General features: G+C 39.4%; 1 protein-coding gene across 2 annotated transcripts in view; it reads right to left on the minus strand.

Annotated features, from left to right (window-relative positions):
- Positions 1-25573, minus strand: part of DOCK10 (dedicator of cytokinesis 10) — a 242080-nt gene that overhangs the window by 80893 nt on the left and 135614 nt on the right. For both annotated transcript variants that reach the window (XM_072961744.1, XM_006207934.4), the window contains exons 5-14: positions 19496-19568; positions 19097-19219; positions 18706-18840; positions 11157-11340; positions 9864-9949; positions 9546-9629; positions 9270-9425; positions 2030-2251; positions 1708-1830; positions 316-398 (exon numbers count right to left, since the gene is read on the minus strand). In XM_072961744.1, coding sequence (XP_072817845.1) covers positions 316-398; positions 1708-1830; positions 2030-2251; positions 9270-9425; positions 9546-9629; positions 9864-9949; positions 11157-11340; positions 18706-18840; positions 19097-19219; positions 19496-19568 — 1269 coding nt within the window. The remainder of the gene's footprint in view (positions 1-315; positions 399-1707; positions 1831-2029; positions 2252-9269; positions 9426-9545; positions 9630-9863; positions 9950-11156; positions 11341-18705; positions 18841-19096; positions 19220-19495; positions 19569-25573) is intronic.

Raw genomic sequence — 25573 nt, forward strand, 5'->3', positions numbered from 1 at the left:
AGTTTGTCAGACTAAATACACATAATAAAAAAGTTACGACTTTGCTTTGATCCTGCTAAGAACCCACTGCATACCTGGTCTGGCACACATGGCACACATGGCATGGCCCCAGTCTATTCTGAGTTGTCTTGCTAAAGTGTCTTGTAAAACACATGTTTCTGGGGAGCACAAGGCGTTTATGAAGATGAACACATTAGCATTCTTCTAGGTGCAGGTATATTAAAAACAACAAGTACCACAGTGGTGCTCAAACCTGAAGCTTTCAATGCAGACATAAATACATTTCTATTCTGCTGGGTATCACTGTCAACCTACCTCACTGCCCAAGCAAATGGCATCCGGTACTTTCCCAGCTTGCTGCAAAACTGCCTGTTGGATTTTAGTATCTTTTGTGCATACTAAGGAAAAATAAATAAATAAAAATGTTGTTTAGAACATCACCGTCCAGGTAATACTACTAAATACTCTTCCATGTTACCTTACATTGAAACTCAGCGCTATTCTGCTTTAGCGGCTCACGGTTCTACCTTGTAAAGAGCCAAGTGATACCCTCTGTGTTCAAATGACTGTGTAGTTTTTTTCTTTCTATTTAGTTTGGAAATTTCAAATGTAGAAAACACCCTTCTCTTTTTCTCCAACTTTTTTTCCTTTTTCTGTGACTTAAAAGACTTTAAATTATTGAATGGAAAGTGCTAATCAATTTCACATTCATCGTTTGTCCTGTACTTCCTTTTATTTGTTACAGACAGAGGTTGGCAAACTTGTTCCCTAAAGAGTCATGCAGTAAATATACAGGGCTTTTTTACAGGCCGCGTGGTCTCTGTCCCAGATTCTCAACTCTGCCCCTGTAGCAGGAAGCCACAATCTTAAATGAATGAGTGTGGCTGTGTTTCAATAAAGTTTTATTTACAAAAAGAGGTGGCAGGCTGGATTTGGCCTGCACACCACAGTTGGCCAAACCCTGAATTAAAGGAGTCATAAATATGTTAAAACACTGCCCTAAACTGTCACACAATCTCAAATTCAATTGTTATCTATTATTTTCCCAACTTATTTCTTTGTGTGGATAATATAGATTTTTTAGTATTTATTTTCTATTAAATCATAACATTCAAGTATTATAGAAAATATAGTAATCAAAAAAAGAAAGCAGAAAAAATTTCCCTGTAGTCCCACCATTTAAAGAGCTTATGGTATCTCCTTTCCTCTTTCTTTCTTCACTTAGCTGTTATTATAATTTGGTAAACAATTAATTATTTTACTTTTTCATTTAGTTCAACATAAGCATTGCTGATGTCTTAGTAAACTGTATTTCCATGTTTTCAGTAAGATTAATCCTGATTTTTCATTATTGTTAATACTTTGGTCCTTGGGCTGGGGTTAAAGCTTTATCCACTTTTAAAATTAATTTCTACCAATAGATTCTCAGCAGAGTTGCTGAGTCAAAAGACATAAGCCAAGAATATATACTTAAAAAAAACCTCCTGTTGGATACTCATTTCACTAATAACTGAATATTTCAAAACTTATTTATCAAACTTGATAATTCATCAAGGCAGTGTGATTTTATTTCTTGAAAGCAATTGAAATTATTTATAAATATGTAATATAAATACAGTATATATCACAATGTATAATATATCAATACAATATATAGTATAAATATAATATTAAATATACATTATTTATCAAAAGATGACACATTACCTTGTTGGAGTCTGGATTTTTAATATAAGGTTCAGCACCACTTGGAATGTTTCCCATCAGTACTTTCTCGATTTTGGCCACCAAAACAATGTCAGAATGTGGATTGCTTACAGAAAATATAGCCTATGTACAAAGAAAACAGCTAATAAGCATCTAGGAAACCACAGTGAAGACATTTACAAAATTCTACTTTTTTTAGAGTACAGCTTTAAGGGAATTTTTATTTGAAAAATTGCTCATCTTAGGTAATCTATTGCTAAGAATGGAACCAGCATCCACCCCCACACTGCCACCCGCCGTGATGAGTAAACAAAAGTGCCACCTGCTTTGGAAATTTTAGCCATTCCTCTGGAAATCCCTTGATGGGAGGTTCTTCTGATTGTCTGGGAGTGACAGTGTCGATGTTTCCATTTTCCAAAGCCACGGAAGCCCCTGGGAGCATCTGCCTGACAGCAGGGTGGTTTAGATCCACGTGGAAATCAGCAGAGATCTTCCTATTGTCTCTGAGGTCATAAAGTGCCACACTCACAAAAAATGGTTCAATCTGTGGGAAAAAGAAACAATTGATGGTGTGGCATAAAATCATTACACAAGCAATAGCCTCTCGGTACACTATTTAGTAAGGCAGTAGATAAAATACTTCTATTTATACGTAGTATAATATTTCTATTTATAATATGTGATAATATATTATGTGTAATAAATATATTATAAAACTATATATAATTATAGTACATATATATAAAATATACTCAGTATGTATATTATATATGATATTAAAAAGTAGTATTTGTAAGAATGTTCCCAGAATCCTTTCTACCAGTGGTTGCCTCAGATCCCAGCACTGTATTTTGTTGGTTTCTTCATTTGACTTTTCCTGCCAAATATTCTCTTTCATATGTTGTATTATATGCAAATTCAACCTTAAAAAATTCTAGTTATTTCCCTTACACGCTCAGTGAACGTCTGCAATGTGAGTATCCTGATGATTCCTCATTGTCAGACTCACGTCATTCTATTTTGGGGCAGTAATACTTCAGTTTGATGTTTGATTTTCATAGTTCATCATATTGAAAACACAAAAAGTCAACGGTCTCACCACCGGTAATGTTAACCCAAACATTCTGGTCATGTTGGCGTCTTCCAGTTTTCTCCATTATGATGTCTCCATTTTCCCTTTGGTATGTGATTAGCCTTTTTGGAGATATATTCTGAGATTACCCCAATGTCCTGCTACTCGTCAAACCCAATCCACCCAACTCATAACTCCCACTGGAATCAACCCCCACTATGAGGACTACCAACGGTGGTTTTCTAGTTCCACTAATCTTTCTATATGTGTTAGTTGGTATTCTGCTGTAATGATGGGCTTTCCCTTATCCTTCATTTTTTGTTTTTTTAGGGAAGAGGTAACTAGATTTATTTATTTATTTATTTTTTAAGTGGAGGTACTGGGGATTGAATCCAGGACCCTGTGCATGCGAGGCAGGCACTCTAACACTGAGCTATCTCCTCCCCCTGTTATCCTTCAATTTTAATGTATATAAATACACATATATATGTACATACATATATGCATCTATTAATATATATTAATATATATTAATATATACATATATTAATATATACACATATATACATATATAGGGATTAAAAATGAGAGATACAAGTGTATGTGTATATATATATATATACACACACACATATATATATATGTATAGACTCATGAATTGCTATTTTATCAGTAAATTTCCATCTCTTTCTATCATTATTTACAGCGATACTCAAACTGCCCCAGATTTGTCTAGAGGTAAACCCTTCACAGTGGCACCTGTGCCTTTACAGCAGCTCCCCATCATTTCTTGAGCACCCCTTTATCCAAGATGTTCCAGGCTTATCTTGTACTTTCCATGCCCCAGCCATTCCTCCAAGAGCCCTGTTCCTGTTAGTGAGGGTGACATTTAAGAACCAAGATTGGAGTGCTTGTTATACTCATTGTTTCTGGGACACACGCACACGTACATACACATACGTACAATATTCACAGCTACAATGAGTTCTTTATATCTACCTGTACGTGAATATTTATTAAAAACTTATGGGTTCATGTCGATACTTCCATTTCCAATCCAAATCCTCAAAGGTTCCCTCTAGCTTGTCCCTTTTGCATATTTTAAGTATTTCTTCCAAGAGTCAAAAACTTGGCTCTCATTATCATTAATCTATTTCCTCATTTGTTTAATCAATTTACTTGCTGTTTCAAAGTAATCCATCTTCCAACCACAGTCTCCATCTTCTCTAGTTGCCTGCTCTGTCCCACCCTGTGCAGTGCCCCATATCTCGACAAGTCCAAGGGCATGGCACCTCTGAGCCTCCATGTGGCTTTCTCCCCACCACCATCTGGAGTTCTTGTGCTCCAAGCCTCTATGTGACTGCCCCCTTCACTTCTTGTCACCACGCCAGGAAGGAAGAAGATGTGAGATAAAGGGAAAACAGGAAGGGAAAGGAAAATTGAAAGGAAAGGAAAGATTTCTTGGTTAAGTTTTTAAAGAAGTAGGAATTAGGTAAAGAGGAGGTCAGAAGGGGCTTCTAGCAGGTTGAGTGACAGGGGCAAAGACACGGAGACATGAAAGAATGCAGGACTAGAGCATCAGAGTGAGATGAGAGTGGAATTAAAAATTAAGATGTGTTTGTAGAAGATGCATTTGAGAGACACTAAGGAGGTACTTGGAAACCCACTGCACAAGTGCACGTGTTGGTTGGTTAGAGAGAGAGGTTTATAGGAGCGTGAATAAGAGAAAATTTCCAGGCTTAGGGCTCTAGAAAACTAAGTGGACGACAATGTCATTCACCAACACAATAAAGATACAAAGATGGATTCTTTGGTACATGGAGAGTCACCTGTAGGACATTCCAGGAGCAGTTGGATATATGTGTCTTCAGCCCAGAAATCTGAGCCCCAGAGATTTTATTTAAGCCATGAGATAAAAAGAAAAGAATCAGAATGGCATCCTGGGAAATATAAAGATGCAAAGGATAGAGATGGAAGTAGGGGAAACAGCTTATAAAGGAGATGGGGGTAGTGGAGAGAGATTTTTAAAAACAAGCCAATAAAAATTGTTAAATGCTGCCAAAGTATCACAGAAACTGAAGAAAAGAGACTCAAGAAAGAAATAATTTTCAACTAGAAAAACTTCAAATACAATGGAAATTAAATAAAGCAAGAATTGAAATAAATACATGTATATGTAATTGTATACACGGACATATAAATGTATAATGCATATGAATAATTACACACATGCATATGTAATTAACTACTGGCTTCTTAAGATGACTATACTTACCAAAACACTTTTACTTGTGTTTTTGCTACTTAATTTTGAATTGATCATCCACCAGTACTCTGTGGACAAGCGTTATACACAAAAGCCACACTGTGACTCAGTTCATCACTGTACGGACTCGCCCAATGTGGATTTGCTGAATGTTTAATAAGTATCTTGTGTTCTTTGAAATGCAGTATTATGGCCCGCAACAGGCATATTAGTTTAATTTCTTAATATTAGCAATACTTGCCAGCTCCCTTAATGTTAGAATAACACATATAAAATTAAATTCAGTAAGTTATCTTCAAAAAAAATAAGACAATTAAAAAGTAAAAGTTTTATATTTTACCAATTTAATTTAGTTTAGAAAAACTCTTGGTTTGGGGTAGTGGTGAGTCTGCCAAGAGTTGAAAGACACAAAATTACATGGAAATAACTCAGGTAGGAACCCCAAACATACTGAAGGTCAAAGGGAAAAAAATCCTTATTTTGTGTGTGTGTGTGTGAATTGCTGCATTTTGATTTTCATTTCTGCTTCCTGTATGGAAATAAATTACCTACTTTGACAGCCCATCAGAAACCAAAGCTCATATGGCGATTCATTTATTTCTTCCAATCCACCTTTTCAACTTAAATGTCACATCTTACTTTTTGAATCACTGGCTTTTCAGTAAGAATTTGTTTAATAAAACACCTTCACAGCCTAACAAGTTAAGCCATAGGTTTCTTATGTTTAGAATCCTGCACTTTACCTAAAAAAAAACCAAGAATATGATATTTTAAATGTAGCTCTGCTGTGAGGCAGCTTTGTTAGTTCAGATTTTGGGAATCGATTTCCATTTTCAAAGAAATATTTTACACTATAAAACCACCAACTTGAATTTGGTTTTCAATTGACTGACTGAAAAATTACATGCTGTCAAATATCGCTTCCCCATCATGAAAAAGTTTTAAAGTGTCTTTTCAGAAGCTTATTTATTAAATGCAATAGTTGGCTCTTCAGCAACTTGGAGAAATATTTCAATTAATTTAAAAGCATCCTCACTGATTAAAAAACAATGCGTTTAAAAGTAGTGACATTATTAAAAGAATTATCACTGAATAAACATACAAAGATTTAAAAAAATAATACCATTATTATTATTATTATCTGAGTTCAGATAAGGCTGTTTTGTTAGTTTTTTATACTACTGTTTGCAAGCACAATGAAATTATTAAAAACAAAATCTTACTTAGTTTTTTAACATTTATATCAAGTGTAAAATAAATCAAAAATACAGACATACAAAGCACTCAAAATCGACTTATCCCTCTGCCCCACCAGATATGAAAGGGCTCACGAAAGCTACTCTCTGAACTTGGACGTGTTCTCTTGCTTGGCTAGACCGGCCCAAACACAGACACTTAGCCTCTGACCGGGAGCTTTAGCATGAAGACAAGAACCCACATGGGAGGAGTCACATGCCCCTGGCACTGAAAAGAAAAGCCCAGGATCTCTGAGTTTCAGTTTTTTAATTTGATTTTTAAATCGCCCTTAAGGATGCACCTAGCCAAAGAGAGCTCTTATTTTTAGTGACTAAAATGATTAAATGACATTATAACTTAGGTTAAATTCTTCTGGCCCCCTTTTCTATATACATAGAAATTCCTACATGATTCCCTCTAGGTAACCGCCTGGATTAAACGTCCAAATTCACATCTCTGCTCGGGCCACTCCCTTGAATTCCAAACCTGTACTTGAATCTGCCCAATGGACATCTCTAGTTGGGTCTCTAATAGGCTACCAAGCTTCACATGTCCATATGGACTTTTTGGCTTGGATCCCCCAAAAGTACTCTTTCTCCAGTCTAGCCCTCTCCTGGCACCACTATGAACAGAAGTGTTCAGAGCAACAGCTAGGGACTCATCCGTGAGATTCCTCCCCGACCCCCATCCTGTCTACCCAACATATCGGAAAAAACTTTCAGTTCAATTTACAAAGCATCAGTCATATCCATCCATTTCTCTCCTTCCTCCTGGCCAGCCCTCATGCCAGTCATGCTGTGAACTGTGGCAGGAGACTCTAACTGCCTTCCCTGGTCAACTCTTTTGTTTCCTCCAATCCATTCTTCTGATGGGATGCTTTAAAAACACAAATTAGATCACACCATTTTAAAGTGCTTTAGAACCTTGACTAGCCTCCACTCACACTTAGGATAAATCCGAGCTCATCACTACAGCTTATAAGACCCTGCCTAATCTTACCCCGTACTGTTTCTGCCCCCCCATCTTGGCCTGCCTTTCCCGTCAGTCCCTAGAACTTGCTACGACTTATCTGTCTCAGGGCACGCACATGTGTTCTTTCTTCTGCCTGCAACCTTTTCCCCTGACCTGACTTCATCCTTCTCAACCTTTGGTCTCTGTTCAAATGTCACCGCCTCAGAGAGGCTTTCCAGGCTCACCCCACCTGAGGCAGCCCTTTTCCCAGTTCCTCTGCATCACATCTCTCTACAGTGACTTATTTGAAAGAACTTTGCATAATGCACAATCATCTTGATTATTTTCTTGTTTTCTTATTTACTCCCTGTCTTTTCAAAACAGAATCTAATCTTCAAGAGGCCAGGGGTCTTGTCCATCTCGCTCCCTGCTGTTCCTCCCGTACCTAGAACAAGTCTGACTCACTGAAAAAGTGTTTGCTGGAGAAAGAATACATTTGACTTCAACGACGTTCACTCTTATTCACATACTTAGTGCACAGTTACAGTCACAAAACATGACGAAGCTTCACTTTGAGGGCTCTTCCCTTACTGGTGATACATTTCCGTTTTAGCTCACTTGTCAACAAGAATCTCGCATGTAGCATTAAAAATATCAATACCTTGCATGCATCGTATGTATAAACTTCAAAGCAATTTCCCACGTATTAGAATAACAGTGAATATTTAACAAGTGCTCACTATGCACCAAGCACTGTCTAAATACTTTCCATATATTACCTCGTTTAATCTTCACAATGACTTTTAGTTCCCGTTATTTTTCCCCATTTACAGAGGAGGAGACTGAGGGTAAAGCCACCTGCCCAGTGTGGCACCAGGGGCAAGTGGGAAAGCCAGACACGTGCCACTTGATTCTCCTCGTTAAATCTGAGGTCCGTAGCATCTACAGATATCCCTCTGCACTACCAGGAAGAAGGATGCTCAGAGAATAGTGAGGTGCCTGGAGACCCAAGGGCAGTAGGTGTTAGAGTCTTTCTGAAAGACCCCACCCATTCTGCCAGCCACTCTCTGTCAGACTAACAAGGCTCGCTTCACTCCATCATAAATAGAGACGTGTAGGGGACTGCGTGTGCAACTTGCAGAGAAAACTTAATGCTGTTTTTCCCTTCCAAAAGCAAATGTGGCTTATATCATGGATCTGTTAAGGTGAAAGATGACAACTGATTTACTAGAAATTAGGTCAGAATGCATTAAAAAAGAATGAAAGGGAACATATTGATACAGTAACACTAATTTTTGATGGTAGGATTATGAATGATTTTTATTGTCTTCTTTATAGTTCAACCTTTAATAATGTCTATTCTCAAAAAATGTCCCGTTCCTTCTCATAAATTTACAATTAGTATAGAATTGTCCCCTAGAATACTAAGAGAGAACTGTCAAGAGAGCCTACTTGGTAGGAAGAACATCTTGTATTGATTTAATGAGCACAATGATGTTCCCAAAATATCAGTGAAGCATCTTTTTTTCCTGCCATTTACATGTATTATTTATTTAACATTTGTCTAATATTATTTCACTTGGGTCACTATCTAGCCTTGTCTTAAGCAGTAATAGCTGTGAAATCACAAGATGGACTTGTTCGTTATAAATACTCTCTAACATACATTAAAATTAACATACAAATATTAAAATAAATGTGTTGTTTTAAAAGCCATCTCAAGTTCCACCAGGAAGATACAAACAGTATCTTTGGAGACTCTGAACCACTGTGCTGATTTAATGGGATGCATTTTAGAGCTAGTCCCTTTGATGCTTCTTTCTTTAAGCTAAAAGGGGAATTTGAAGGCAGTATGTTGACAATTCCACTTCAGAACATTGTGCACTTTTGTCATGTGGGAAAATGTGTCAGTCATACCCCCTGGTCCACTAGAGGGTATGAACTCAGTGCCTGGGACTATCAGGAATAGAAAAGATTCTGACTGGGGTGCTTGATGTTGGCTGACTGGTACTGGACGTAAGTGGTAGAGAAACTTACATTTGTTACCGGGTCATTTTCATTCTCTGTAACGCATCCCTGAAGATTTAAGTTGAGAGCTTTACAAATGACCATGATTCTCTTGGCAGCTTTTTCTTCGAATGGTTTGATCACAAGCTCAGGTTCTAAATGGTCCTTTTTCTGAAATTTCAAGCTCTGAAACAAATTTGGAAAGTTTCACTCGACAAATACACATCACAAGAAAAGAGATTCCAAATTATAAACCACAGTCGTACAAATCAAGTTCACGTCTGCTTAGAGAGAATTCCAACTTACGTCTATATCTGGATCCAGGGAGAACAGATTCAGCCTCTCCAAGTTTCGAGTTGTTTTGACAGTCTCTTCCGTTTCTGTGAGGTACTACAGAGAAAACCGTGTTAGCGCTTCGCATCTAAACAGCCGGTTACCTACAGCCCAGCCCCACCCACATGGCCAAGGTGTAGCTCCTTGGGATTATTTCTGCTTTTAATATCATCCAGGAACACTCGGCCAACCTTATAAAAACATGCTCTTATTTTTTGCATCTTTTCCATAAAAGCAGTAAGTCACAAGTAATGCAAGTTTATTTGCATAGTCAAATGTCAGCTTTATTACTTTGGTGAAGTCAGGGTGAAGGCTGTTCTCTGAAGACTCTGTTTCCTCTGGCGTGCATTCACAAGTTATAGAGTTATCCAGGGAATCTTGAAAAGACATACCAAGACCGGGTTATTAAATAATCCTCATGAATCACACGTTTCCCTAGCCTGTGACATCTCAAAACTGGGTTCGACTCATGAGCGATGAGGGCTGGTGAGCAGACGCCTTCACTGAGTCCTGGCTCTGGTATTGTTAGAAGAGCTGGGTTTGGAAATCAGACCATTTGGGGATTCTTCCCATGACACCATCCTGTGCCCATAAGGACCCTGGACCCGTTCAATACTGCATGTTTACTTGGCTGACTTCATCAACGCATACCAAAGTTTTCTTACATATGTATATATTTTTGATAATTCTGACTCTCAGGTCATCAATTTAAAACCCACATTCCACCTTCAGTTAGTTAAACTCTTTAAGACTCTCTGAACAGTAATCTAGTTGATTATTATTCAGTAAATCAAGAAGGTATAACTATGGTATATAGCAGTGGTGCTAAAATCAATAATCATTTTCTTTCTCATTATTCCGTGACTCTCTCCCACGATACTTAAGACTACCAGAACTTAAAGACTTTTTGGTTTTAATGCACCACGGTGTTGTGCAAAATGTCTTAAAATAGTTTTCCTATAGGAGAGGTGACAGGGTGAACTTGTCTTCCACGTGGCTATGGACCTGTTTTTCTCCCCTACTTTTCACCCCTTCTTTCCTCTCTCTTACTCTTTTCTCTTTGCCTAGGATGGATTAGAAACTTAAGAAAGAATTAGGATGGACAGAAGAAAATTTTCTTATCTTATAAAGCTCTCTAACATCACGCAAAATGTATGGAACTCTCCTTCAGGCTGATCTCAGTGGGGTCAAAAGCACACGTGAAAGATGCCTTTCAACTAAAAGGAAGCAATGCCTATTTGCCTTTATAGAGTATAGCATTCATTAATTAAATTTAAAGAAAAGCTATAAAACACAGAATAGCCCTGCTCACATCCCATCAGTCATGGGCACATTTTTAATATTGCTGACAAACGATTCTCAGGATCATTTGCTCGGTGTCAGCCTCAGATCCTGGCCAGTCAACTCAAAATCATCCCCCTGGCTGGTGACTCTGGCTATTTAGTAAAAGTAAAAGGTTAGGGGTGATTTCCTGGAGCAAACAACTCAGCATTGGATGAGCCAGACCTGATGGCTACCACAGTTACTAGGAGCTGAAATGAACCAGATGCACAGGTCGCACTGGGCAAAGGGAGGGAAGCTCACCCAGCCCCAGATCCGTGAGCTCCGTGCTCCTCCTGCCCTGAAGGGCCCCCTCTGGACTGATCTGCAGGACACGGTTGAGGGTGTGGATCCAGTCATCCATATCTGACTCCGTTTCAGCCGCCAACACAAAATAGGTCAGGTCATTCATTTTCAATTCAAAGGCGTATTTTCTCAGTCTGTTATTCTGTGGTAGAAAAGGAAAGAAAAACATCAGATAATCAGTCTTAGAGAGTGAGAAACTTTTTTTTTTTAACACTTTTATTGTGGTATGGTTCCCATACAGTAAACTACATATATTTCACATGTACAATTTGATGAATTTTGATAGATGGATACACCCACAAAACCACCACCACAATGAAGATAGCTAACATTTCTATCACTCCCCAAGACGGGCAGACAGACTGTTCTTAATGGTTCTTTCCACGTGAAGACGTAACATAAAGGAGATCTTCCAAAACAGGACAATTTAGATGGGTCAGAATCACTTTGTTTGGTTTCTTTCAAGGCTTTTTGCATAAGGAGATACTTTATGTAAGTTGTCATTGACCGGGTGAGCACGTTGCTTGAAAATGTCCTCTTCAGGCACATGTGGGGCTTCCTTCAAGCAGCTGCAGTGAGTTTGCTGCCTTTGCTTTCTCACCTTGTGTTCCATTCACAACTCACTCCAGTTGAGCTTTTGACCCCATTACCTCCCAGAGGCTGCACTTGCCAAGGTCACGAACAAACCCATGTTGCTGTACTCTGCAAGGAAAGTCTCTTTCTTCACATCTTCCTTGACCTTTCAGCAGAATTAAGGCCGTGGCCACTCCCTCCGTCTTGAAACCCATCTATCTCTTGTTTCCGTGACCACACTCTACTCTGGTTCTGCTTCCTCCTGAATGGTGACCACCTCTACTGGTTCGCCCTTATCTTGGCGACTTGTAATGCTACCTTAAGGTCTCCCTGAGACTCCTTTCTTTCTCATCTGGTCCAATGACTTTAACTGACATCCATATGCCAGAGGTCCCCAATTCCCTTCTGACTCTGGCTTCTCCGTCAACCTCCAGACTCTTCTCTAACTTTGCATTTTGTGACCAACCCATGGGGCTTTGCTCTAGTTCCCTGGATGTGCTCCCATCATATGGTTTGCTGCTGCCACAAAGGTCTGAAACAACCCTCCCACCCCAGTCACCAGGCAGGTGTTCCCCCCTCGTGTACTTAGGTGACTTGTGTTCACTCTTTGGATTGCAACGGAATCTCTCCCCAGGGGGAGAGGGACAGACGCTCCACACACCCTCCCACACGGTCCCCTGGGTGCTCACAGAGGAGGTCCTGTGACCTGCACTGCCACAGAGAGTCTAAGGGCAGAGACAGATGTCTGAGAGAAGGCGTAAAAGAGACATGCTTCCTATTACAGTATGATATCTTTCAAGAAACAACAGGAACAGAAAGAGACACTCAGGAAAGAACTACAAATGTCCAGAGCTCAGAACATAGCTTTTTTTTTTTAATGGAAGTAAAGTTGATTTATAATGTTGTGTTAGTTTCAGGTGTACAGCAAAGTGATTCAGTGATACATATGTATAGCTATATATACATACATATATTCTTTTTCATATTAGTTTCCATTATAGGTTATTACTAGATATTGAATACAGTTCCCTGTACTGCACAATTAGTGCTGCTCTATTTTATATATAGTCATTTGTATCTATTAATCCCCAAATCCTAGTTTATCTCTCTTCCCCCTATGGTTTTAGTAACCGTAAATTTGTTTTCTATGTCTGTGAATCTATTTCTGGCTTGTAAATTATCATATGATATCACTTATATGTGGAATCTTAAAAAAAAAAGATACAGAGTGTAGCTTTTGCTAGGATCTTGTTAAGAATCTGAATATAGCAAAAATGCAAACAACTCTGTGTTTTCTTGAAAACAAACCAATGAAAAGAGTCTGCCTGACTAATTTGATGTAAACAATGGGGACAGGCAGATGCAAAGCCATGTAAAATGCTTATTTTGGATCCAAATTATAAGCGGGTTGAGCTGTAACCTGCTTTCAAATGCAGATGCCAAGGAACTAATAAAAAATACTACGGAACACTAACAAAACTTGATTTTCTAAATTGCATTCTGTATGTGAATTAAGTATGATTGCCAACTTCAACAATATTATTAATTTTTTAAAAAATTTGATGAAAGTACAACAAGCCCTTGTTTCTTATAAAAAAGGGGTATTTATAAATGACATAAGTATTCTATCCACAACTTTTCAAAAACCAAATTATCTTTTTCTTCTTGGAGTGAAACAGAGCTACTTGCAGTGCAAAGAAGCTTATGCTGGGGAAGATTAAGATGCCTGAGTGGTTTTCTGTCTCTCTGTAATCTCCAAGATAATGGCAAATAAAACAGCAAAAAAGAAAAGACTTTCTACAAAAGTAGAAAAACAATGGGACATTTTAATAATCTTGAAATGCAATGTTAAGTCATTAAAATGATAATCAAAGAGTAATCATACTCCTCTTCCTCCTCCTCAAATTCTCCTCTATTTCCCTGGAATCAGTATCCTTGGCGGCCGATGCAACTACTTTGTTCATTCAGGCTCACCGCTCTTTCCACACGACTGCATAAGCAAACTGTTAACATGTCCTAATGCCATATGATGTGCTCAATAAATTGTGGCAAGCTGGTCTCTTTCCACAATATTCATCTGGAAAAGTTTTGAAACAGACACTCCAATAGAGCCACCAAAACCAATGAAAGACTGAATCTCGAAGGAAGTTATCCAAGCAAAATAGGCCATTGCACCTATCGTGTTCCTAGTAGATTTTCCAGAACGTAGCAGAAAAAAAAGTTTTAAAAGGAAACACACACCATCATACCCAGGTTCCTGGCGCTGGTGGTTACCATCCAGGCAATCATTTCCATTGTGTGTATGTTAATTTATTCATTCATTCAACAAAAATTTATTGGCTTTCTTCTATGTGCCAGGTACACAGCGTTAAAAAATATTCATGTGAAGTGCTTGCCTTCACTGAACTTACATTTTAGTGTAATGGAATATCAGGAAACAAATGAGCAGAAATATAACATGTAACATGTATGCAATATAGACACACGTATGATATATCATCATGCAGTGATAAATGTAACATCATTCTTGCGTATGTTATCAGAACCTACTTTTGAATCAGTCACTCATGTTTAACTATTCATCTATATGTTGTATTTGTTCTGTGTTTTTTTGGTGCACTCTCCCAAAGGCTGAAAGTTCTTTGAAGACAGAAGTCACAACCAATTCATGTTTGGCTTTCCCACAAAGCCTTGCAGATAGCAAATTTTTCAATATGTATTTGCTGAAATAAATCTTACTTAAAACTACACATGAGCATATAGCCTTGTAGTATTTCTTCTGCATACGTGGCTGATGCAGGATGAATGTCTGTGTCTATGCAGGTGTGCCCACCGGATGTATGATTGCCAAAACACCTCCTTGGGCATCTTTCTGTAATTTTGGACAACCATCCACCTCAAATCTGATTTTGCCATTCATTAGCTCTTTGACTTGGGAAAGCCACTTTATCTGTCTGAGTTTTATTTTAATAAATTGGGACAGGAGTAATGCATGTTCCATCAACTGCTGTCAAATAGTGTATGAGATGAAGATGACAAATGTCATTCTGGGTTTGATCATTATCATGGGAAGTGAGATTCTTTACAGCCAAAGTTTGCTAATGGGAGGGTGATAAGTCATATTTGGCTTCTAGATCTGTTTTCCTTGGCAGATGCACTTTTTTTTCCCTCTCAATTTGACTCCCTTTGTGTGGGCATGCACACACTAGTTGTACACAGTTCAAGCCGTGTTGTCTCACACCCAACACTACTTCCTTCATGTAACGGCCTGACTGAGCTGCAGAAGGCATCCAAGATTCGAGGCTTTGGTTAAGCACCTAAGGTCACTGTCTTGGAACCCATCTCCACTAAGTGGCAGATCCAGAACCTAGGAGGAAACCAACAGTGTTTAGCACCACCCTCACCCCCACGTAAGCCTTTATGTTGTGAAGGAAAATACTGCAGTGTGAATGAAAATACTGCAACCATATCAGTAAATAAAGAATGCTGAAACCAAGTCATAAGCGGCTGCTGCCACCCCATAGTGAGGACAGGCCTGCAGCCCAGCCTCTGCAGCCACTCACAATGGTGCCCTCTGATCGGACTTAGAATAACAAAGGACAGGATACTGGCCCTAGATAGCTAGGTGCTTGTCAAAGGAATGAATTCAGGGAGCCCAAATGTTTGCTTCCTCCCATACATAGAAAAGCACTAAATTCTTTAACTAGAGATGCCTGGTTTTCTTTAGATAACAAGCAATCTTTTATTGTTCCATCTACCTGGTCTTTGTTGTAAAGCTCCTATATAACCTAGCTCCTCCCCTCCCTCTTGGGAGCAGTCCCTCAGAGCCATCTGAATGGCTGTCATCCGGGCTCGAGTCCTCCTGCCAAATAAAACATAACTCAACTTTTAGGCTGTGCATTTATTTCAGTCGACACTGTATAAAGTGACATCAGTCATTCTCACTGTCGAGGTAGGGGCCCTTGGTAGACAGGATTCTTAGGTTATTCATTCCCTTCACAGTGGCAGGATCTGGGATGAATAGATGGATAGCAAACTAAAATGGTTTGTTCACTAATGACTGTTAATAAGCTTAAACACCCTAAGAATGCAGATGGATAGATGGATGGATGGATGGAAGGGTGGATGGATGGTTGGACCAATGAATGAACGCAAACACTCTGAAGGAACAAGATAGAATAGCAAAGGCCTAAATAACCCTTAGTCTCAGATCAAAACTGAAGCAGCAAAACTCAGAAGTTCTGCTTCAGATTGGGAATGAGGGGTATAAAACAGATCTAATACTGTTTGACGACATTACAAAAAAGATGGAAAACTACCATTAGGTCTTTATTTTACCAAGGTCCAAGAAGTTTCCAACTGTAAACATCATCTGAAGTCTCTGAGAAATTTTTTCTACTTGAAGTCATCTTTGAAATATATTTCTAAGATTCCAAGGATTATTCTTAAGAAAACACAGTGATGTAGATTAGGTCTGAAGAAAGTAAACTAAAACGGCTTGTTCACTAAAGACTGTTACTTAGCTTAAACGCCCTAAGAATGCCAGATGGTAGGTAGCACTTTCTGAAGAAAAGTCTATTCTTCTTTTCTGTTTTATTCAAGGGAAACTGACAATGATTCTTGACAAAGTAGGTCTGACTCATCCTATTATTCATTTGCTTTGTGCTTTTGTGTGTGTATGTGTTTTGTCTCCAGGCACATTTTGTGCTTGAGAGCTTGCTAGAACAATGACTAAACTTGCACCGTCTCATTCAGAATCTTCTTTCCGGATGCAAAAACTTACAGGTCAGAAAGAGTTGTAAGCAAATATATAAGAACTGGGATCCAGACACAAGGTGACAAGGGACCCAGACGTCTATCTTCCCAAAGCCATCTCAAGAAGCTAAAGGTTCCTCCCTCTATAAAGGGCAACAAGCTCTTGATAAAGAGGAATAAACATAAAGGGCTACAAACTAAACCCTTTAAAAGATGTAATACATATTCCTAAATATTTGAATGGCTATCTATTGGAAAATGAAGTTGGATTATGCAATTGTATTCCAATGTGCAAAACCTACTTTGGGGATTCTTACCTACACGCCCATATTTTCTATGCATCTTTCCAGCCAACCCAGAAGAGTTTATCACTGTTCTCAGAATATTCCATAGAAAGTGCCATTTTTTACCTCCATTATAGTTCTTGAGACATTGTGTAATAGGTACATATGAGCCTACATCCCTCTTTGGTTATGCCTTACAGGAAACTCCCAGTGCTTGAGCACAGTTCCCCAATACATCGTAAGCGCTAAATAAGTTTGTTGGATGAATGAATGAAGAAAGAAAAAATGGATAAATTAGCAAGTTTAAGTAGAAATTTTAGGAAGGTGAATCAATGTTTTCTAGGAGGGCTTTCCCACAATGGGTTGCTCATCTCTCCACGTTATGGCCTTTATAATTAATGGAAAGACGAGGGAAGGATGGCTGAAGACACGCTATCTCCCAGATCCTTTTCACATGCTGGCACATTTATTTTAGTTTTACAGATGAGGAACCTTAAATCAAAGAGCTCGAGTAACTTACTCAAAGCTCTCAGACAGTACACAGTAAAACTAGGATTCAAACACCGACCTCTTCACACCCCAAACTTATGTTTCCCCTTAGATGACATCTTCTTTCTAAGGGATTGTTTAAGCAGAGACTAAAACACAGTCTAAGAGAGGATGGAGAAGAGGTTCCTGGAGTGGAAGGTCAGATTGGAGCACTAAGATGTGTGTTCAACAGAGTTACAGGGTTCTTGGAAGAAGAAATTATGCCATCCTCCATACCTCTGCAAACTTAATACGTAAAGAGGGTTACAATGATACGTCTTAAAAGATGATGACTCATCTGCTAGGGCAAGTTTGGAAGTACAGATGGAAAAGAAAATGTTTAAGTTTTTCAGCTCAATGTCTATAAAATGAAGTTACTGATCTTTAACTTCTTGCTGAAGTATTACTTCATATTTCTAAAGCCAAAGAGTCTCCTTTGTGACCAACGACAGAAAACCATCTCCACCCTCCATTAAGACCCTGATTGCCCCCTTCGTACGGCAAGTTGGCATCTGTGTTAAAAAGCAATTACCTTTCCCTTCTAGTGGAGTGGTCAGCAACACTTAATTAATTCTTTCCTTTTAAAGTTCAGCTTGATTACTTCCTGGAGAAATTCCAGATTTTAACAGGTATACCATCCAGATACAGACTAGGTTTAAGAGATTGGAGGTAGGACCCTGTTTTGCATTCACGTATCTGAGGGCCCCTGGTATTAATCTGAGATGTAATCTCAGCCATGTAGCAAGCTGTATGAATACCTGCGGCTTGGTGTTAAGATAAAAAATTGTTCTTAGTGGCCTGTGACCAAAAACAGAGTCCTCAATCTCAATGAGCCAACATCTTAATGTGAAATTTGAGATGAGACTGCTAAAACACTTGAGATTTACAGAAGAGGGAATGAAGAGAGCTATTTCATCAGAGTAGAAAGAATACGTTTTTTGAAAATGAGATGCTCAAATGAGGCCTGTGGAATGAGTCTGCTTCCCTTTGCCACGGTGCTCCGCGTCAATTTAATACTAAGGAAAAGTGTTTTTCTCACTTCTGGAGCATAAATATTCCTTTCCAACTTCCCCATTCATCTCTCTCCCTTCCGTAACCCTGCTTATTTTCCTTATTCTGGATTTCACCGGCTATTCCATTCTACTTCTTTCTTTGCTTATTTTCTGCTTTACTTTATTTATTGTTTTGTGAAAACAGGTATCTAGGCTGCCTTGTTCTCCACTGAATACTTAGAGTTTGGAACAGTTCTTGGTTCATATCAGATACGCTATAAATATTTTTGGAATGAATGAATGATGATTGGATGAACACATTTTTCAATTAATAAAAAAAAACAAAACCTCAGGGAAAAAGAGATTTCTACTCACCTGCACCACACCTGTACAGGAATCCAGAAAGATGCAGCCTTTGGGTTCTTTGGATATTTTTTCATCTTTGTAGAAGTTCATGATGTAGGAGTTATCTGGCAGCTGAGTCAGCTGGAAGAAGCGCTTTTTGAATGACTAAACAAAGGGAAAAAACATAAGGAGGTATGCACGTTCACAGAAATTAGTTTTTCTCATTCTGTCAAGAGTGCTCCGTTTCTAGGGCACTGCTCTAGAGAAGAGTATCTCCCTTTCTCATAAATAAAATATGACACCAAACACAAATGCAATGTAAATGGCTCTCTTCTGTTCTGTGACCGAAGGGGGCATGTCAAGAAAGGGGGCGTGTCAAGAAAGGTGGCAGAAACACAGATGAATCTTGATGGCTCCTTACCCGAACAGTGACGGTATTATTCACGGTGCTGTTAAAATTGCCCTTGTAGAGCCAGCCAGACTTGAAAACGCCGGTTCCTCCCGCTCCCCCACCGCCCTTGGAAGACGAGTGGGAAGTGGTATCCTGTACAAAAGGCATCATTAGCATCACAGCACTCGTCTGTGAATTCCAGATCTTAGACACTGCACTTAAAACCGAGACTCCTTTTCCTCTCTTTGACTCATCTTAAGCAATCATGTTCAATGTCAAAGCAAACGTGATTCATTTTGCCTAAAAGCCCTCACACCCACAGCTACTGCAGCTTTACGAAAAACTGGGCAGAATTTGAAACACTCTAGTGAAAGATGGGAACTAATTATCCTCATGTTTTAAACATTCCACTTTCAACCATGTACTTACTTCATCCTTATCAGCATCTTCATGGTCAACTTCAAAGGAATGTGAAGGAAGTTTCTCTGGTTTGTATTCTGCTCTGATATTAAAAAAAAAAAATTCTGATTTGTCATTTGAGACACTGCTTTCAGCTGTTCCTTGGGTAACAGCTATTGTGTTGGCTTCCTTACAGGTTTTTATGAAATAATGTAATCTCGTGAGGGTCCCATTTCTTTTGGAAGTATTAACTTTCCTCCATACTATTATATCTTATCTCCAATAATAAATCTCCATCTTAAACCACAGAATTAATATTAACACACATCCTTTTTAATTAGATGAAGGCAAGTGGGACAATTTTAAAGGTTTGATGATATATATTTTCCTTCCTCCACATTTTGAAGTAGAATGTAAAGTAGTGATATTTTCACCTTTTTTTTTTTTTTTTTTTGCTTTTATGTTACATGCCCAAGAGTACAGTCATTTGAAGAACCACGTTCCTGAGAACCAACCTGCACTCTGGCCACTAGGCTGCGCTGCTCCCCTAACCGTGACCTCTCCCCAAAGTCTGCACCAACATGACTTAGGGGCAAACTGTGCTTACTTTGGGCATTTCCATCATAGCACAGAAATGCTTTTATGTCAGAGCATCACTGAAAAACCCAGAGGAACAAGAGTGTACACTTGGCTCTATAAATGGTAAAAATAAGACAAAAATAAAATTTCTCTGGCTAGATTCTATCTAATAACTCATGGTTGAATGGAAACCAGACAAGATCATCTCACATTCAGGCATTCCCTGATACCCAGCTAGAAAACCCTACATGGAGAATTTGCATGGGGTATTTGTTTTCTTCCAAACGATTTCAATTATGTGGAAGCAATCTCAGAATCTGACTATGGAGGAAAAAAGCCCAGGAGCAGATTCAATATTCTCATTACAAACAGTTTCCCATGTTGATGGTATTCCAGATAGGAAGATGAATGACCGAGGGCTCTTTATACTTAAGTATGCAAAACATCTCCCGACCGCGCATCCACAGAGGGATACAGTGGATTCAAATGGATTCAAGTGGATTCAAAATATTCCTTACCCTCCCTCTGAAAGACATGACAATGTCCATTCTCTGGTCACAGCAGGGAAAGTTAGAGCACAAAAAGGAACACTGTCCTCACTATCAAACTGTGGAAAGCTTGAGATCAGAACCACAGACTCCATACCTGATCAACATTTTTGTTTTCTGTTGTGGTAAGATCTACATAAGAATTACCATTTTTACTATTTTTAAGCATACAGTTCAGTAGCAGTAAGTACATTCACGCTGTACAACCAGCACGTCTGTCCATCTCCAAACCATTTTTATTCACAAAACTGACTCTGTACACATTCAACAGTAATTCCCCATTCCCCCTTTCCCCAGTTCCGGGTAATCCTTGGGCTACTTTCTATCTCTATGTACTGGATCCATTCCAGGGACTTCATATGAGTGGAGTCATGCAATATTTGTCTGTTCATGTCTGGCTTATTTCACTTAACATAATGTCTTCAAGGTTCATTCATGCTTTGGAAAGGATCAGGATTTCATTTCTTTTTAAGGTTGACCAATATTCCATCGTAACCTGATAAGAGTTTGTGCCCCCACAGTCATTTCCACGAAGGTACCCTGGATGTACAGAGTTAGGACTCTCTCCCTGCCGATGCTGAGTGTGCATATGCATCTTAGGATGCTTGCCCTATTCTGTTATCTGTGCACCTGTCTTCTCCCTGCATCAGATTATACATTTCTTAAAAGCCAGGGACTCTAATGAAGTCCCGTCTACAGCTCATCCAACTTTTTTCTTTCCTGTTGTGGACATGCTCAATATGCATTTGCTGACTGAATTATTGATAGGCAAGATGAACAAGGATATCACAGAAGGGCAATAATATGAAAAGGTGTAACTTAAAACTTTGGTTTTGGGAGGCATCCCAGCGATGCTCTTTTTAGCAGTAAAGCACATTTTTGGTGATCAAAATCCTAAGAGGCCCCTCCAACATGTTAAAATGATTTTTTAAAAAATCTTATAAATAAATAAATGAAAGTGTTACTTGCTACCAAAATTCATAACTACTGAAAATAAAGGTATTCTGGAGTGCACAGTGTTTGATATTGACTATTCCCATAACTGGTGTCTCGAGTCTCATTTCAGTCTTTATTCCAATTTCTTTCTCTATTTTGTTTTGGTTGCACAGTCTCGATAGGACATCCCAAGACCCACAGGTAAGTAGTGGTGAATGACAACAGTCTTATTTAAAAGCCAGAGGCTTGAAAGAAGAGTGACAGGAAATGTGTATTTCAATGTTATCACCACCACAGGCTCTGACACATGGTTAAGTGCTCGATAAACATTTGCTAATTGATGTATATGAATTTACTTACGTGGGTATGTGCTAGTCCAGCATTCAAAAACATAATTAATATATCATACAGCCTTCCTCATGCATCACTTATGTGCAAGTTCAAAGAAGTTCAAAAATACACACCAAAATAGCAGAGACTTTGTACTGAAGTCTACACTAAGCAGACTAAGGAAGTAGCACACTGCTTTTTATTAATTTATATATGCATATAATCAGTCATATGGACACAAATTCTGGGGCTCGATGTCTAGCCTAATCTTGCTATTTTGCTGAGAAGAAAATGAAGTCCGTTAACAGTTACCCACATAAACTCACAGTGGAAAAGGAGCTCTGAATCCTTATGCCTGAAATGCTACTTCCTGCATTTAGGATAGGTTAATCCAAACCATCTTTAAGAAGCATGTTAAGTAAGATTGCAGCCATTTTTCTCTCTGTACCTGTAGTTTTTTCTCCTTCTTGCAGAATCTTAGAGACACTCAAGTTTACCTGTGTAAGCTGTCACTGATGTTAACTTGTCCTGCCTTTTCGTTAAGGTCAACCTCATGTGAAGTAGCAGACCACACTGTTATTTGGGGACCACTGGGAAATGCTTTATATCCCATCAAAAATACTCCTTTTCTCCTTAACAACATCTTGACGCTCCTTGAATCAGAAGCAGTCCCTTTCACCTCTTCACTTGATTGGCAAAATAAAGCCCTTGAACCCAGCCTTTCCCTCTACCCCTGCTCCCCTGAGAGGTGATACGTTGACTGAGATTCACAGGCAGGTTCAAAGGGCTGATTTCAGAACAATTATTTGATGTATTTTTGTCTGCATCAAACATATGAGAGTTCCAAGAGTCTTAAAATGATGGTGGGTCTGTAAAGGCACTATTAAGGAAACATCCCAAGGGGAAGGCAAAGGGATTAGTAGGGAAAACTGAGGACGAGGCAGCAAAGACCAGCTAGAACCTGGAAGGTCAACCAGCTGGCTCATGGACAGCCCTGCACTATATGCTGGTCACTTCCTGTCAGTCTCCCTTTGACCTTGAGACACTTCTATTCATTTCTGAATTTTTTATTCTGTCCTCTTTTGCCAGCACGTCTTGTCCTTTCTTCTCTTGCTTACAAAAGAATAATTTTATGGGCACTGGTTCTGAGAATCGTGGCTTGCAACAGTGGCCACGTTCCGCAATCTAACTTTCATTTCTGTGAAGATACTTAAAAACTTACAGAGGGGAGAAGGAACAGCCTTTTAAACTAGCAATGAAATAAGAGCAAAGAATTAAGGAAACAAAATAAGGTTTTCAGGAATCTCTGTGTACAAGGCTAAATACTTGTGAGGGTTTTTCCATGTATCTCCCAGTAGAGGATGGGAAATAACAATGAGATACCCTATAAATGGCAGGCAAAGCTTCACAAAAGGCCCTGGATTGAAAGTGACTTACGCACAACTCAGCTCAAAATGCTGTTATTGAGAGGAGCATGGCTAAACCAACTACAGTAGATCCACACCCAGGAACGCTACTCAGAAGGGAACGGGAGCTCCTGAAACACGCAACGATGTGGATACGCAAAACACGCAAAAACATCATGTTCAGTCAGAGCAGTTGGAAACACGGGAATACATATGGCATGATTCCAATGTTACGAAGTTCTAGAACGAGTAAGACTAATCTGTGGTGAAGAAAATCAGAACAGTGATTGTCTCCGGGGGAGAGGGAAGGAGGGGCGAGGATTGTCCTGGAAGGGGCAGCAGTGAACTCTTTGAGGGTGATGACAAAGTTCCTCATCTCAGTCGGGGTTTCAGTGGTCCAGGTGTACACACAAAGTTATCCAATGGTTCACTTACAACTCGTGAATTTCCTCCTAAAGTGTCCCTCAAAAAAAAAAAGTGAACTATGAACATGTACACTTCTAGTTGATGGTGTGCATCCTACAGTGTTTAGAAAGGCAGTGGACAGTGTGTTGCTATTTTTCAACTCACTTTGGAATGATCAAAATATCTGATGGACTGATGGTTGGCTAGAGGAATGGGTGGGTCAATGGATCATGTGACAAAATACATACAGTAAAATGTAAAAGATACATTCTGGATGGGGAGAATATGGGTGTGTATTGTATAAGTTTTTCAGCACTTTTTGTATGTTTAAAATTTGCACAATGAAATATAGAGGACATTTTTTAAAAAGTGTTGAAGGGGTTATTCAAAGAGTAATAAAAAATGATGTCTCCTGAACTGACTTTCTTTAATGTGAAGGAAAATTTTAAAATTGTGGAAAAACATATATAACTTTTCTCAAAGAAAATGTGGAGTATGAGTTTCTGAACTATTCTTCCCTGTTATTTTTGAGGGACAGATGATTTAGAAGAGAGAAGGGAGTGTTGTACAAATAGTGAAACAGTTCTAAAGAATTTCCTGAATGTTACATTTAATATGTGGGTAGGTACTCTGCATTACAACTTGTGAGGTCTCTAAACTCTTCCCTAAAACAAAGTTTTCTTTAAAATTCCCTTTTCAGTTCACTTAAGTATTGTAAGTCAAAAATAAATTATAAGGTGTGATAGATAAGATCAATGAGGTCACTAGCAAAAGTTAACTAACTGCCTTAGTCCCTAGCCATATTGAAGCTGCTCATTCAAAAGAAGGTGCAGACCAGTGAGCGCCAACTCAGGTCTTATCTGGGAGTGGGGGATGGGTGCACGCGTATGTTCTTGCACTGCTGGATTTTCTTAAGTCTAAGGCTACTTGATCAAAGTCAATGTGAGTTGAGAGCTGTCTTAACTCTTGGAGGCCATTCTTCCTCCTTGTCACTAAATGATCCAGGGCCCAGAGAGGACCTGTCCCATAGAAGCTCTGCAAAAATGCCAACCACGTATCAGAAGATAAATCCCAGAGCTGAGGAAGCTCGCCTTCTGAGGGAGGGGAGGGCTGATAATTAAGCATAAATAAACAAGATACTTTCCCTGGGTGAAAATGCTTGTGAAGAAAATTAAAGAGGGGAAGAGAAAAGAGAGATTCGGGCAGGGGGAGCAGGTTTAGAAAGGGTGATCACAGACGGCCATTTTGGTTGAGAGTGAGAAGAAGCTGGCCATGTGATGACCGGTGGAAAGATCACCTGGGCACAGTGAACGGTAAGTGAAGGTCTTGGGGAGGGTCAGGCTTGCGGCCTCCAGGAGGGGACCCCTGTTGGGGCTGGAGTACACGGGGAAGGGAGAGAGATAGGAGGTGAGGTCAGCCGTGTAAGGAAAGGCTCTGGAGCAAGATGGCAGAGTGTTGGGTCCACTGCTGAGGCAGGGGGCTACTGAGGACCCTTTTTTCCCGTCCCTGTTCCCACTGACCCACAGGGCACAGCCTCCTTGTCTTTCAGTCACCATCATCATTACTCAGTCTCATGTCTGCAGAGCCGTTAAGCATGGCCCTTCTCTCTTTTGGAGATCATTAAAAGAGAAGCACTTCTGTCTACTGATTGTGAAATTCTACCCCCAGGAGCCCTGTGGGTCTCTAAAGGGCCTTTGGGCTCCAGAGGTAGAGGGCTCAGCAGGGACCTCGCCCTCTGGTCCTTCAACCCAAACTTAGTCGTCATTTCTAGGCCGTCTTGTTTCTCACTTCTACACTCAAATAAGGCGTGTGGGGATGCCGGAGTGGAGTGAGGCTGGGGGCAAGATACTAACTCTCTCAGGGCCCTGGTTTCCTTTATACAACAGGGAAAACAGTTCCTGCTC

This window comes from Vicugna pacos, chromosome 5, assembly GCF_048564905.1.
Source record: "Vicugna pacos chromosome 5, VicPac4, whole genome shotgun sequence".
NCBI lineage: Eukaryota > Metazoa > Chordata > Mammalia > Artiodactyla > Camelidae > Vicugna > Vicugna pacos.